Source organism: Bombus bifarius, unplaced genomic scaffold (genome assembly GCF_011952205.1).
Source record: "Bombus bifarius isolate JDL3187 unplaced genomic scaffold, Bbif_JDL3187 scf7180000008047, whole genome shotgun sequence".
NCBI lineage: Eukaryota > Metazoa > Arthropoda > Insecta > Hymenoptera > Apidae > Bombus > Bombus bifarius.
This window is the reverse complement of record NW_022884413.1, coordinates 2,087,194-2,100,859: the sequence shown is the minus strand read 5'-3', so window position 1 is coordinate 2,100,859 and position 13,666 is coordinate 2,087,194. Positions and strand designations below refer to the sequence as shown.

Genomic DNA, 13,666 nt, shown 5'->3' with positions numbered 1-13,666 from the left:
AAATTTTGATTTTCTTATGAATGATTTATTATGTAAAATTTTATGTTTTCGTATGTTATTGAATAAATTATTGACGTATATATATTTTCATATTTATTTACTTTCCTTCGAATGTATACAGAATAATATACTGATATTTGAAAAAACTATGTTTATAAAAGTCACTATAAATATAATAATATAAACTATATTTGCATTAATTTCTAATGCTCCAAAGGAATTAAGTTTTCCATACGGGACGGTGCTCTATAATTTCATGTCGAAAATATAATATCCTATGAATGCTCTCCTACTTGCACTCAATAAAAAATATTTCCAGTTTAAAGGAATTCCGCTCAGAAAATTAATTCTGAAGCCAATGTTATAAGCATGAAAAACGTTTAACGTCGATCATACTTCGAAATATTCACAAATATTAGCAATGTAACAAGTTTAATATCATATATGTTTAACTGCAACAACTTTGTGGCTTAGGATCAAGCCCAGAACGTTTAGTTACAGATATACGTGTAAATTCTTCTGCCACTGTTGGATGAATTCCAACGGTATCTTTTAGTTTTGGAAATGTTAAATTACACCTAGAAAAATAAGAAAATAATGAAATAAAAGATAATGATAAAATAACACATTGTTAGTATAGTAAAAAACTAAATAAATACATACTTTATAGCAGCAGCAAAACCTTGAATCACTTCACCGGCATTAGGACCAATGAAATGCATACCAAGCACTCTCTGATCGCCATTTCTAAATGCAACTACCTTTAAGTAGCAATTAGAAACATCTTTTTGTGGTATAAAGAATTCCGTTGGTTTGTAATATGCATGATAAATTTCTATTTTGTCTTCTCCATGAATAGCAATCGCTGCTTCTTCGCTAAGACCAACACAACCATATTCTAAAGGACTGAATATTGTTGTTGCAACATTCACGTAATCCATTTGTTCCGTTGAGTTTCCGAATAACCTTCTCGCTAATAATCGACCCGCATGTATGGCAACAGGGGTTAATTCTGGCTTTTTCTGTAATACGCAATAAAAACTGTAAATATTTATCTATCTTCACCTTTTAACATTACTTTTCTTGCATCGATAACAATAAATCTTAATAAATTGGAAAAGGAAATTTTTTTTCAAAAGTGAAAAATAAAAATAACACTCACATGAAGCACATCACCAACAGCATATACATTTGGAATATTCGTTTGTTCATCTATTGCGTCTATTTTTGCAGTTTCGGGTACAAGTTTAAGACCGATGTTTTCTGGTTTTAATTCTTCTGTAAGTGGTTTGCGACCTATAGCGAAGAGAACGGTATCGAAAATATCTTGATGTGTTTGTCTATCCTAAAACAAAGAAAATTTATCGCTATATAAATATAACTTGAACATTAATTATATATATATATTTTCTTTTTAATTAACAAAATAGAACATACTTTATCTACCCAATGTACAAGAAGCCGACCATCGCTTTGCTTTTCAATTTTTGATGGTTTAGCTTCATAAATAAAGTGTACACCACGTTTCTCCATTTCCTCAGCAACAGTATTTGCCATTTGCTGATCAAATCCACGTAAAACAATTGAACGTACCATTACAGTTGCATCGTAACCCATACTATTCAAGAATCCAGCACACTCCAAACCAATATCTATTCATCCATTAAGGAAAATGAAGCATTATATAACATTATTTTAAATCTCACTGACAAAGATACAAAAAAATTTTGAAGCGTCGTCACGAATGTTATTAAAAAAAAAAAGAGGATACATCCAGCACCAACAACAAGAGTTTTCCCTGGAGCTTCCCCTAAACTAAAGATATCATCGCTGCTTATACCATATTCTAAAGCACCAGGAATATTAGGATATCTTGGCCTACCACCTACAGCAATCAAAATATTCTTTGCTGTAAACAATTTTTCTTCTCCATTTTTCATTTTCCCGCATACTGTATGTTGGTCTTTAAAATAACCAAGTGCATTGAAATATTCGACTTTTCTGTAATAATAAAAGAGCCAAGTAAATTAATAAATACAAATTTTATGCTTGAAAAGTAAAAATAGAATAGTATTAACTTTGTTCTAAGCTCTACTCGTGTGACCCAGTTCACAGATTTTATATGATTTTGTACTGCTGTTGTTAATGCTTGCCAATCAATCTTAATAGTTTTTGGATCTGGTATTTGCCAACCATAAGCTGCTGATTCCTAGAAATATGAAATTTTAATGTTCAAAGTTCTCTTGAATAATAAAACATAATTAATCTACTAATGAAACATACATGTATCGCTTCTCCTAATAAAGCAGCTTGATGCATCAACTTTTTTGGTATACAACCAACATTTACACAAGTACCACCCAAACCCCAAGTAGTACCTCTTGGAGATGGTGTGACAAAATCAAGAACTGCAACTTTTGCACCTAGATTCACTGCTTCTTTGGCAGCTGCCAAACCTCCTGATCCACCACCAATAACAAGCAGATCATACATGAACTTTTGATCAGCTGCAAACATAATAAATAAAATTCTCTATAAAATTAACTGTGCTCATTGAATTTTCAACATTGATCATTGTAGAATGTATATTTTGAAATATTTCATCAATTTTTCATGTTAAAATATTCTAGCTATGTAAAAGCTGAATGATCATGAGTATGAGGTTATACGATATTTCTGTTATTATTAACAATAAGTTAAAACTACATTTTAATAAGACAGTATCTAGAAATATAAAACTACCGCTTAAATTACATGTAAATTAACGGAGTTGAGAAACAAATCATTGAATCGTGTTAATTATTTTTAACCTAGCCGGTATAAAAGCTCAATGGTATACGAATATATAGATTTTACATATTATCAACAAAATTAAGGCATATTTGCAATTACAAATCATAGAAACCTAAGACTCACAGCACATGCAAGCCATCGCAGTTCTTCCATAAGGGAAAGTATTACATCTAGGCCATGAGAACTCGAGCAATTTAGCGTGAGCGGAGCGGAATGTGACAAGCCTAGCGAGCAGCGTTAACGTCGCCATGATTATTGCCAGCCGATCACGGCCACGTGACGTCACCCTGATGACACTCGTGTTTCACGATATACGATAATACACTCTTTTACGGAGTACAGCGTACACCGCGTCAGAAAATTATTACGATATAGAAAAATATCTCGGAATAAAATCGCGACATAGAATGAAGTCTATCTTAATCACAGGCTGCAACCGTGGGCTTGGCCTAGGTTTAGTGAAACACCTGGTAAAAACGTTGCAACCACCAGAGAATATCTTTGCAACTTGCCGAAACGTGAATAAAGCAAGGGTAAGATTGGTCATAAAGTGAATGAGAAAAGATATTATGCAATAAACGGATTCAAGCTATAAATTCGACTTACCAATTGGTGCCATCGTTACACTTTACAGACTTAAAATTCACGTTATAAAGGAATGTAATAAGTAATGGTTCTCCTGTTTAAAGAACGTTAACTCTCGTATATCGCGCTTGATCAAAAGATTTCTTATGTCTAAAAGACAAGAGCGAACTGACGCCTACTTGGTTCGATTACCGCCATCTGTTATATAGTTGCTCCAAGCACATGAGTTTTTAAGTCTGATTTATAGTGATTCACACAATGCGCGTTGGTCAATTGCGCAAGGAACTGTTTCATGCAAGTCACTGTAAATTTCGTTATAAAACGAACCTTAGAACCCGGTCTTTTGGAAAAAAAATTTTAATCTAAATTCTAGAAGATCCAAATAATCATCAACGCACGTAAAAATATTTATAAATGCATAAGATTTTAGTATCTTACGACACAAAATACTTTTATAAATCCTTCATACGAGAAATTCTTCCTACATCAAAGATAATAATGACATGACATGATCGCTCGAATAAGTAGAATTGCATGAAGTTACATTAATTATTAGGATTAAAGATCATTTTCTTGGATAAATAGCGATTATCTAGCGATATTCGAGAACATTTCTATTATGTAATTATTTCATTTTAAGTATATTCCCAAGTTATATTGTCTTTCAGGAATTGACTCTATTGGCTGAGAAATCGGAGAACGTTCATATTATTGAAATAGGTATGTAATATACAATATCATAATATGTAACCATACCGTAGCATTTTGTAATTTCAAACAAATTTTCCTCGTTACTGTTTATCACAAAGCATAATCTAATGTGTTATCTATTGATGATTAATGATAATTTATAAAAAATTTTTAAATAAATCAAATGTTTTATGCAACAAAAGAACGATTCAGTTCAATAAACTAAAGTTAAGCATTAATTATCTTACATACACGTATACATGTATATGTGTATTTACTTTTTTGCTTTTAAAAATGAAATTTATGTTAATCAGTAACTGCAACCATGGACTTAGCTTAGGTTTAAATAAATATAATATTTAAAGATAATATAATATTATTAGTATAATAATTAAAGATAATATAAAGATAATATATAGAAAATATATAAAGATAATAAAATTTAACCGTTAAATGATGCCAATTTTAATCTAAAGTTTAATGCTAATATTTCCATTTACAATTTCTATCGATATTTATTCAATTACAAGTTCCATGTCTAATTTTTATCATATAGAAAATGTATTTCTAAACTTGAGATGTTAAAAGGTAAAAGCGTTTATTTGATATTATTAATTTTAACGCAATATTTTAAGTATATTATACAAAAACAGATTTATATTTATATAAAACATTTTATATTATATTATATAACATATTATATTATATAAAACAGATTTATATTTTATCGTTTTCTCCTCCAATTGTTATATCTAATTGGTAACTTGATAATAAGAACGAAAAGATTATTCGGTCAAGTGCAATCAGTAATTTGGCAACATAGCACACATATTTCGTATAATGATGTTTCATTTCTAAAATATAAGACTGACAATATATTAAAAATATAAATAATATTTTAGAGAGTCAAATACTGAAGAACTCCTCATCTTTATCAATCTAATCCACCAGGGACATAAGATTAATTCATATTTCGGAAACAATAAGCCACTTTCTAAGCTAGGATTGATACAACAAATTTCCCTTAAATGTAAATAAAATATTGGATATAATAATCAACAGAATAAAATATAAAAAATAATAAAAAATATTACCGTGTAATTTGTTTTTTTCCGAAGAAGCTACAAATTAAAATAAAATATATTTAGCGTTATCGGTTTTGTTATGAAGATATGTGTGAATGTTATCGGTAGGCTTACATGAGCAATCTAGCTTAGATTTTTCAACAGATCCAATTGTGAAATTTCGAATTTATTGAAACTGTTTCGTATACCTATGTAAAAAGATAACATTCATTATATAATAGGATGTATAAATACACATATGTATGTTACAGATTAATCGGACTTTTTCCCTCTCTAGTTTACATTGTCTTTGCTTAAAAAGAGCTACAACTAATTTTGACTTTAGGGGAAAAACATTTTTAATATTATCGTAAAATACTAAAAAGAAAAATATGTGCTTATAATCAAATAACTTTATATATATTTTTCAGGCGTGCAAATATTTTCAATTATTAATATATTTTACGCAGAATATTGCAATTGTTAAAAAATCTCGATAACAAATCATGATAAGAGTTTTCGACTTACCCTTGAAGTTATTTTGATCTATCACCTGCTCTTTCACTTTTATATAGTATTCAGTTTCTTGATCACTTAAATCCGAGTCCATGGTTTGCGGTTTCTTGTGACAACTAAGACACCACGACTTCTTTTTCTTCGAGTTACGAGATTTCATGTTACAATGTTTAAAATGAGAAATAATTCACGTTGGGAATTTAACAAATAAATATGTATAAACAATGTTTACAGAACAAGGATTTAGTTGCTTCTATTTCCTGTCGTTGAAAACGGTGGAATTTCATTAAAGTAGTACTGGTCGATACGTACTTATGATATCTGATAATAAGAGTTATATATAAAAATTTTTTCGCCTTGGCAGCCAGAATACGAAATATTTCTTGAATTCATATAATAAAAAAATTACCTACATGTATAAAAAAAAAAAAAATATCGATTTCGAAACAATTTTTACGAATGATCTTATTTCTTAGATATAGAAAGAGAAAAAATAAAATTTTACATTATAAAGTCGGTAGGAAGGTTTACTGCCTTTTTTTACACAAAAACTAAAAGTGCATAAAATTAATTCATAAAAATTAAAAAAAAATTAGAAAAACCATACCATTTTAATTAACGAAACAAATTATAGACGAGGAAATACAGATTTTTTAAATAACGAAACAATATGAAATCTTTTATGAAATAATGTGCCATTTTGTATACCATTTTATAAAATTATATTTATATTTTGTAATCAAAATATGATTTCGTAAGATGATATCTTAATGATAAGAAATATTGATGTTAGTGTAATAGTACTTTACGTTACAAATTTTCAAGTTGACGATTTCATGAATGCGATGAAATGTCATGAATATAAGAAACTAATAAAAAAAAATGATGTAAAGAAATTATGTGACTTACCAATATCTATTACATTTGCCGTATATAAATTAGATTAAAGAAATCTGTAAACCATCAATTTAATAATTTTAAGCTAAATATAAATAGTTAACACAAATAGTACGAAAGTAGAGAATGTACGCAGCTGTAGTCTGGAAAATACATACAAATCTATTGACCAGAGCCAAAGAGTAGTTACTATAGTATAAAAATGAAATATTCACTACAAACGCGTTGTAGTAAAAGAGATATACATGTATGTACATAGTACAAGGTAATTTATGAAATCATTAGATTTAATATATGTATGGGATGCCTCAGATTAAATTTTGTAGTTTTTAACGTACATTTCTATTTTCTTCTTTTTGTTTAAAGATTTAGCCAATACAAAAGATTACGATAAAATAATAAAAGTCGTGGCCGAAAAGGTAGGCAATGCAGGATTAAATGTTCTATTTAATAATGCCGGAATCAGTTCAAAATTTACAAGGCTTGGTCTTGTAAAAGAGGAACAGCTTACAGAAACATTTTTTGTAAATACTGTAGCACCAATTTTGTTAACAAAGGTTAGTTGAAGATTTTTTAATACATACTTTTTTAAAAAGTATTGCATTTAGTTGGGATTATTAAAAATATTTTGTCCTTTTTTTTGTATGTACAATATAATTTTAAGAACATACAATATATATATATATATATATTGGATTCATGCTGTTTTAATTTCTATGAATAATGTTAATGAATGAATTGTAAAAATAATACATTTCTATTTATTACATACATTTCTGCTCTAATAATATATTTCTAGGCAATTTTACCATTATTGAAAATAGCATCCAATAACTTTGCAGACAAATCAAAAATGAATGTTAACAGAGCTGCGGTTATTAACATGTCTTCAATTCTTGGAAGTATTGCTGACAATAATGAAGGTGGATATTACCCTTATAGATGTAGCAAGGTAATATTTTCTTTGCTTGAATCAATCAATACATAATTCATAACTTAACAAAACATTAAATTTGAATATTATTTATTTGTGTATAAAAGTATTGCAATAGATTTCTTTGAGAAAATCATATTTTCTATATATACTGTTTACATTAGCGACTCTCTATTCTCTTATTTGTTCCTACTTCATAGCTTCGTACAGTTACATATTGCAACAAAATTATTTCATACTATCTCAGTATTTTATTGTAAGCACTAATTTTGTGTTAGACTGAATAGTGCAATAAAGCATTTACCTATCCTATGTAATAGATACAGTTTATAATATTTATCTTATTTTTAGGCAGCTCTCAACGCAGCTACAAAGTCAATGAGCATTGATTTAAAAAAGGATGGAATCCTTGTTACTTGTATACATCCTGGCTGGGTGCGTACAGATATGGGAGGAACCAATGCACCCATGGATGTTGATACTAGTGTTACTAATATCTTGAATATATTAAATTTATTAAATGAAGAACATACAGGTTGTTTTATTCAACATGATGGAAAAATTTTATCTTGGTAAATAAAAGTGTTATATAGGACTTACAGTTTCCTTAATCATTTACATTTGATACAATTTTTCAATGGTCGTTTTTATTGCTTTACTTATTCAATCTTACATTTGAGATAAAAAATAATCACACAGATACCATTCCTTTTTTATTAAAATATTATATAAATTATTATAATATGTTTAAATATATCACATATTTAAAATCTTAAAACATATATCTTACATAATAAAATGTTGATTATATTTATTATAACAGTTAGCATTAATTGAAAGTATACTCAACTTATAATTTAAATTACTGTAAAGATTTTCAGATTTGTACACATTAAAAGCAAAAATTTAGTATAATAGCCAAATATATTTCTGTACATAATCCATAATATACATACATTATTAAAATTACAGATATGAATCCATATACAGAATTAGTTATAAAAAAATTATAATAATTAGCTATATAGTGGGATGTTTTTGATTTAATTCTTTTTAATGCATACAGGTTTCTAAACATTTGTATTTGAACAAATGAAAATGATTAAGTAATAATTTTATCAAAGCATTTTTATGCTTTCCTGAAAACTTATGTAAATATAAATTCAAACATTCACAATTGTATTATTTTATTTGTAAGTGTCAAAGCGTATTTTGTACATTTCATGGTGCTATAACATAACCTCAAGGAATGTAAATTCTAGAATATAACACTGCAAAGAAATGATACTTGAAATATGTACAATGATACTCAATTATCGAGCAATTATTGAATATATGATTATACTTAGACACATAAATATTTTGAAGATAATTGTAACATTATACATTTGTATTTTGGAGATATTATTTTACAGCAAAAACAAATATATCATTATCTATTTTACATTTCCAAGATTATAACATATCAATGTTTGACAATCAGTTATTTGAGATGTTACATTGAAGTAAAGGAAAATCTTATATGTGTCTCATTAATTAAATAATACTGTGATAATATGAATATTGTCTAAAATGTACAATCCGTTTTGAAAAATAATTTTATACTACACTTTTAAATTTCCTTCAAAACAGATCTTAAAAGGAGCTGTACATTTAATGCACATGCTTTAATAAAACATCATTAACATTAGTTTCTAAACTAACCCTTGTTATTTTATAACAAATTCATGTATAAAAAAATAAATTCATTACTTACTCATAACTTAAATTGATCGATATGATTATCTCCTTCTTTGAAGCATAAAAATTTTTGCTAAATATAGAATAAAATGAAAGATGAAACTTCATTTAGTTTGTTAATTTACAATTATGATTTAAGATAACTTTATAGTGTGCAAATTCGTATAAGATAGAAATTATTTCCTAAATATTTAATATCCCAAATAACAGTCATAGGATGAACTTTAATCAGTCTTTAACCTTTTAGATGTTGGTTCACTATTTTGTGAATTAGAATCTTCAGAAAATCCCAGATGCGCAGAAAAGTCAGTTAATCCTTGGGAATCACTAACTGTTGAAAAACCTAATATATTGTAAAACTTTTGTAAATTTTAACATTCAAGAAATAACAGATATGTCATAAAGTATTAAAATTTAACTTACATGTATTTGAATCCTCTGTAAGACCAAAATTAGAGTTTGACGAATCTAATCCACTTTTTCTTGGCAAACCATTTTCCTTGTCTGCAACTGTCTTTGTCTTCTTCTTCTACGCAATAGAATATTGATTTTTATTTCTTACTTCTATACATGCTTCGTAACTTCTGTTTACCTGATCAAGTGTTGATATAGGTACCCATTTATAAATCTTCATAGTAGTTTCTCCTATTGTAACCCATTTCTTTTCCCTATAAAAGCGTCGGCATGAAAAGCACTGATGATTTCTTGGATCAATATTAAAGTAACAGACAGAGAAGCTACCTTCTTTACTGTTATTAAAAAAGCAGACATACAACACTATTACTCAATCAACACGCATAAAACATCTCAGAACTACAAAAGTCTGTTTACAGCTGACATGTGTAATGCAAAATCTCTATTAAACCTTGCAAAGAAGAAAAATTTTTATCCATTTTTGATATCCATATAGTTTTACTACATTCTTTCTTTTATTTTCTTTTGTAAAACTTTTCAACATTTCCTCGTGCATCTATAATATGTTAAGAGATTTACCAATGGCGAACTTTGTCAACGACTTGCATTACACGCTTAATATCATCCTTGGCACGACTACGAGTCTCTGCACGTACAGACCGCGACATCATGTTACGCGATTATATGTCACTTTCAACTAACGCGATATAAAGCACTAGGACATTCGTCGATAAAGAGGTTAGAGAACTGACAGCAATTACAAATTTCCACAGCAAGATATCAAACACTTTCAATTTGAACGAACGAGAATCACAAATATTACAATCATAACAAGACGATAGGTCGGCGAGAATAAGTAGGGGTAGGGACGAGAAATATGGCGGAAAGCAGTGATACTCATCGATAAGCTACAATTCTTATATTTTGAAAAAATTGAGACCATTAATTTATATGTTAAATATACATATATATGTAAATATATAAAATTTTGTATTAAATTTTCGAATGGCGGTAGTATAGAAAGATCGCTAGAGGTTAAAGCATATTCTAGCAGGTTTAGTTAACATGAGCACCACTGACACAAATAGACGAATAAATGCAACTATAATACATTCTCTATTCTATACTATTATTAAAATATAAACACATTTTTGTTACAAACACATATTTAATAAGATAATACTGATGTTGGAAAATATATAAAAATTAATATAACAGATAAATATTGCAACTTCAAATGTGCAGAATAATATTCTAGGATGTCTCTATATGTTAATTCCATGGACATAAGAATATAGGAACCGAGCAATAATTGTGCGGGTGAAGTCGTTTCTGAGGAACAGGAGAGTGGTATTTGGAGCCGCATTGATGATTGGTTGTGATTGCGTAAGGGCAATCTTATTTTCATTGAGTAAGAGGAAGCCAGTGTAACTGACTGACTAGTTTATTTTCTCCTTCTAACATACATCATTGAATCAGTGACCAATGATCAATGCGGTTCCAAGTACAACATGACTGTTTTTCCCACTCCCCAGGAGTGAATTCACACCCTGTGCCAACGCATGGAGGTTATGCTCGGTCCCTATATATTCAATGTCCATGGTTAATTTTCTACCTTTTTTAATAAGATTTCTATTTCACGTGAACAATAGGATTGTTAAAATGAGATTTTATTAATTAAGGAAAAGATAGAAATGAAACTTACTACTGTTTACTATATACGTATAAGCTTATTTGTATTCTTATTTTAAAGGAAATTCACATAGCAAACTTATTTTCTGTCAGTAACATTGAAATATAACCTAAAATATAATAGAAAATTAGAAATTATTTTAAACATGAATTACAGTAGTATTTCTAATTTTATAATTATTTTATTCGTTATATTATAGAAATATCATTAATTATATCATCGACTTTGTGCAAAATTACACACTAATTTTGGAGACATTAATATTTATTGTATTTTATCATTATATGAATAAGATATCTACTAAAATCAATTTTATATATGCAAAAAGAATATCAATGATTAGTAATTGTGTAAAATTCATTCTGTAAATATAAACTGTTACAGTTATTTGTTCTATTAAAGAAGAAAATAGTTAGTGCCTGACCACAAAGCCAAGAGAAAAATGCCAGAACCTAACAGTACAATGAAAAATACTACACCTGAAGAAGAAATTGCATATGAATGGCTGGTATAATTATAGATTCTGTATAGTTGTATAATATCCTTTTATATTATAGCTATGTTAAGAAATTAGTCAATTGTATTTAAACATTAGAGATATAAGAAAATATTGATATATCATTCTTTCCTTTATAACTAATAATTTAATATTTTAGATCAAACCATGTGAAATGTATAAAGAGGAATATAGGGATTGTACAAGCATAAGAGCACGGTTTCATCAATATTTTATATTTGGAGAAACTCTAGACTGTAAACAGTGGCAAATTGATTATAAGAATTGCAATCTATGGTCTGAATATAAAGATAAAGAAGCATGTGTACGTTAAGAATTAAATAATTAAAAGTTGTTTTATAAAATGTTACTTATAATGAGTTATATAATGTTTTAAGAAATATTGTATTATTTACAGAAGCAATTAATAAACAGCGAAAAGAAGCGCAGACTAGAGAGATTAGAAGGTCATTATAAGAATGATATTTGGCAAAAGAGAGATAAACCTCCAGAAAATTGGAATGCTCCATTACCTAGCTGGCTAGAAAAAGAAAATAGTAAATCATATTTACGAATTGTAAGTGATAAATTAAAAGAAAATCAATACGAGAAAGAAGAAAAAAAATTTTGTACCATAATGTAAGAATAATTTAATGTATTTAACATCATAGATATTTTTAAGTAGTACGTGATACTTCAAAATAAAAATTCAGAAATTAAATTTTGGACGTGGGTTTTATTATATGGAAAAATTCATCATTTATGTAGAATGAGTTACGTAAAGCAGACCATCTAAATACCCTTGTTAGCGTAGAAAATAGTAAAAAATATCAAAGAGGAAAGGACTGACATGCTACCACAATAATTCGATAACAATAGCACTTATCTGTAGTTTATTGATAATCATGTTCGCGTGCGTTTAGAAAGCACCTTTCGCTAATAGCACACACGTTATTGGCATGAATGAAATCTGATCACGGAATTCAAATTTTACGCGTTAATGTTTTTGTCAATCGAACTCATTATTTACTTCTAAGTTCAAGGTCCCAAAAGGTTACAATCAAGGGACAAAGTAAATAAGCAAATAAATACAAGATATACTTGAATTATCGACTTGTTTATATTAACTATCAAATTCTTGATAGTGTATATAACTATCTATATATTAACTAACTATATATTAAATATCATGTTCTTAATCAAATTCCTAGCAATATTTTAAGACAAAAACGGTATTCATTTACTAATACATAACTAAATACTTAGTTTTAATAAAAATAATTTAGATTGAATTTATTATAATAAACTTCTTTTTTACTATTTAATTGAAAATTGATTTTCGAATAGATTCATATCTTTTTAATATTTTTGTAATGAAAGATTTATTTTATTTCATTGTATTGTACTGTACAATACTGTACAATAGTATATGAAAGCATACTTGAAAAAATTATTATTTATTAACTTTATCATTATAAATTTTTTACAAAACAGAATTTCAAATATAACGAAAAAATTTGCTAAACTAAAAAAAAACATTAAAGTAAAATTCTATTTGTAATATAAATTTTGAGTACATTATTATTATACACGATATGTATATAAATGATAAAATAGCAATTACTTTAATGTTTCTCATGTAAATTTCATATAAAGGCTTTAACGCTTTTCATATAAATTACAGTAAAAATATACAAAAAAAGTTGAAAAATATATCAGAATAGGAAATGTACGTACACAATAGTACGTACAAGTCGGAAGAAAGATAATAGTTAAACATAATAAAGAAGTATTGTAGTAGCATACGCCGGCGAAACAGCAAATGCAGAGGCCCGTGACGGGCA

At 27.8% G+C, this 13,666-nt stretch overlaps 4 protein-coding genes across 8 annotated transcripts; 2 read left to right on the top strand and 2 right to left on the bottom strand.

Moving 5' to 3' along the window:
* Window positions 1–84: 84 nt before the first annotated feature.
* LOC117207873 (thioredoxin reductase 1, mitochondrial) lies at window positions 85–5,823 on the bottom strand. 3 transcript variants are annotated; one of them, XM_033448537.1, is made up of 8 exons: window positions 5,661–5,823; window positions 2,284–2,507; window positions 2,079–2,209; window positions 1,772–2,001; window positions 1,438–1,652; window positions 1,163–1,345; window positions 664–1,022; window positions 85–578 (listed from the first exon to the last, which is right to left on the bottom strand). In XM_033448537.1, the coding sequence occupies exons 1-8, from the start codon at window positions 5,806–5,808 to the stop codon at window positions 449–451; spliced, it is 1,620 nt and encodes a 539-aa protein (XP_033304428.1). In that variant the 5' UTR covers window positions 5,809–5,823; the 3' UTR covers window positions 85–448. The 3 variants fall into 3 exon arrangements, with proteins under 3 accessions (XP_033304428.1, XP_033304431.1, XP_033304430.1); XM_033448540.1 differs by lacking the exon at window positions 5,661–5,823 and adding an exon at window positions 3,400–3,612; XM_033448539.1 differs by lacking the exon at window positions 5,661–5,823 and adding an exon at window positions 2,917–3,334.
* Window positions 3,123–8,886, top strand: LOC117207874 (C-factor). Of its 2 annotated transcripts, XM_033448541.1 has the most exons (6): window positions 3,123–3,326; window positions 4,047–4,098; window positions 6,912–7,102; window positions 7,345–7,497; window positions 7,831–8,051; window positions 8,546–8,886. In XM_033448541.1, the coding sequence occupies exons 1-6, from the start codon at window positions 3,201–3,203 to the stop codon at window positions 8,565–8,567; spliced, it is 765 nt and encodes a 254-aa protein (XP_033304432.1). In that variant the 5' UTR covers window positions 3,123–3,200; the 3' UTR covers window positions 8,568–8,886. The 2 variants fall into 2 exon arrangements, with proteins under 2 accessions (XP_033304432.1, XP_033304433.1); XM_033448542.1 differs by lacking the exon at window positions 8,546–8,886 and having other exon boundaries at window positions 7,831–8,074.
* On the bottom strand, window positions 8,652–10,604 carry LOC117207876 (B-cell CLL/lymphoma 7 protein family member B). Its single transcript, XM_033448545.1, has 4 exons — window positions 10,213–10,604; window positions 9,812–9,887; window positions 9,643–9,748; window positions 8,652–9,562 (listed from the first exon to the last, which is right to left on the bottom strand). The coding sequence occupies exons 1-4, from the start codon at window positions 10,302–10,304 to the stop codon at window positions 9,444–9,446; spliced, it is 393 nt and encodes a 130-aa protein (XP_033304436.1). The 5' UTR covers window positions 10,305–10,604; the 3' UTR covers window positions 8,652–9,443.
* Window positions 10,605–11,022: 418 nt separating this feature from the next.
* LOC117207875 (UPF0545 protein C22orf39 homolog) lies at window positions 11,023–12,928 on the top strand. Of its 2 annotated transcripts, none has more exons than XM_033448544.1 (4): window positions 11,023–11,235; window positions 11,711–11,834; window positions 11,983–12,147; window positions 12,241–12,928. In XM_033448544.1, exons 2-4 carry the CDS (start codon window positions 11,769–11,771, stop codon window positions 12,463–12,465), a joined length of 456 nt encoding a protein of 151 aa, XP_033304435.1. In that variant the 5' UTR covers window positions 11,023–11,235; window positions 11,711–11,768; the 3' UTR covers window positions 12,466–12,928. The 2 variants fall into 2 exon arrangements, with proteins under 2 accessions (XP_033304435.1, XP_033304434.1); XM_033448543.1 differs by having other exon boundaries at window positions 11,023–11,413.
* The last annotated feature ends 738 nt before the right edge of the window (window positions 12,929–13,666 follow it).

Coding starts and splice junctions, on each gene's coding strand:
- LOC117207874 (XM_033448541.1), top strand. CDS start 3,201: ATGAAGTCTATCTTAATCACAGGCTGCAACCGTGGGCTTGGCCTAGGT. Junction 7,498..7,830: donor ACCCTTATAGATGTAGCAAG/GTAATATTTTCT, acceptor TCTTATTTTTAG/GCAGCTCTCAACGCAGCTAC. Junction 8,052..8,545: donor GATGGAAAAATTTTATCTTG/GTAAATAAAAGT, acceptor TAATGCATACAG/GTTTCTAAACATTTGTATTT.
- LOC117207873 (XM_033448537.1), bottom strand. CDS start 5,808: ATGAAATCTCGTAACTCGAAGAAAAAGAAGTCGTGGTGTCTTAGTTGT. Junction 2,002..2,078: donor CGAGTAGAGCTTAGAACAAA/GTTAATACTATT, acceptor TTATTATTACAG/AAAAGTCGAATATTTCAATG. Junction 1,653..1,771: donor TCTTGTTGTTGGTGCTGGAT/GTATCCTCTTTT, acceptor ATGGATGAATAG/ATATTGGTTTGGAGTGTGCT.
- LOC117207876 (XM_033448545.1), bottom strand. CDS start 10,304: ATGATGTCGCGGTCTGTACGTGCAGAGACTCGTAGTCGTGCCAAGGAT. Junction 9,888..10,212: donor GTTGACAAAGTTCGCCATTG/GTAAATCTCTTA, acceptor ACGCTTTTATAG/GGAAAAGAAATGGGTTACAA. Junction 9,563..9,642: donor TACAGAGGATTCAAATACAT/GTAAGTTAAATT, acceptor ACAATATATTAG/GTTTTTCAACAGTTAGTGAT.
- LOC117207875 (XM_033448544.1), top strand. CDS start 11,769: ATGCCAGAACCTAACAGTACAATGAAAAATACTACACCTGAAGAAGAA. Junction 11,835..11,982: donor AAATTGCATATGAATGGCTG/GTATAATTATAG, acceptor TTAATATTTTAG/ATCAAACCATGTGAAATGTA. Junction 12,148..12,240: donor ATAAAGATAAAGAAGCATGT/GTACGTTAAGAA, acceptor TATTATTTACAG/AAGCAATTAATAAACAGCGA.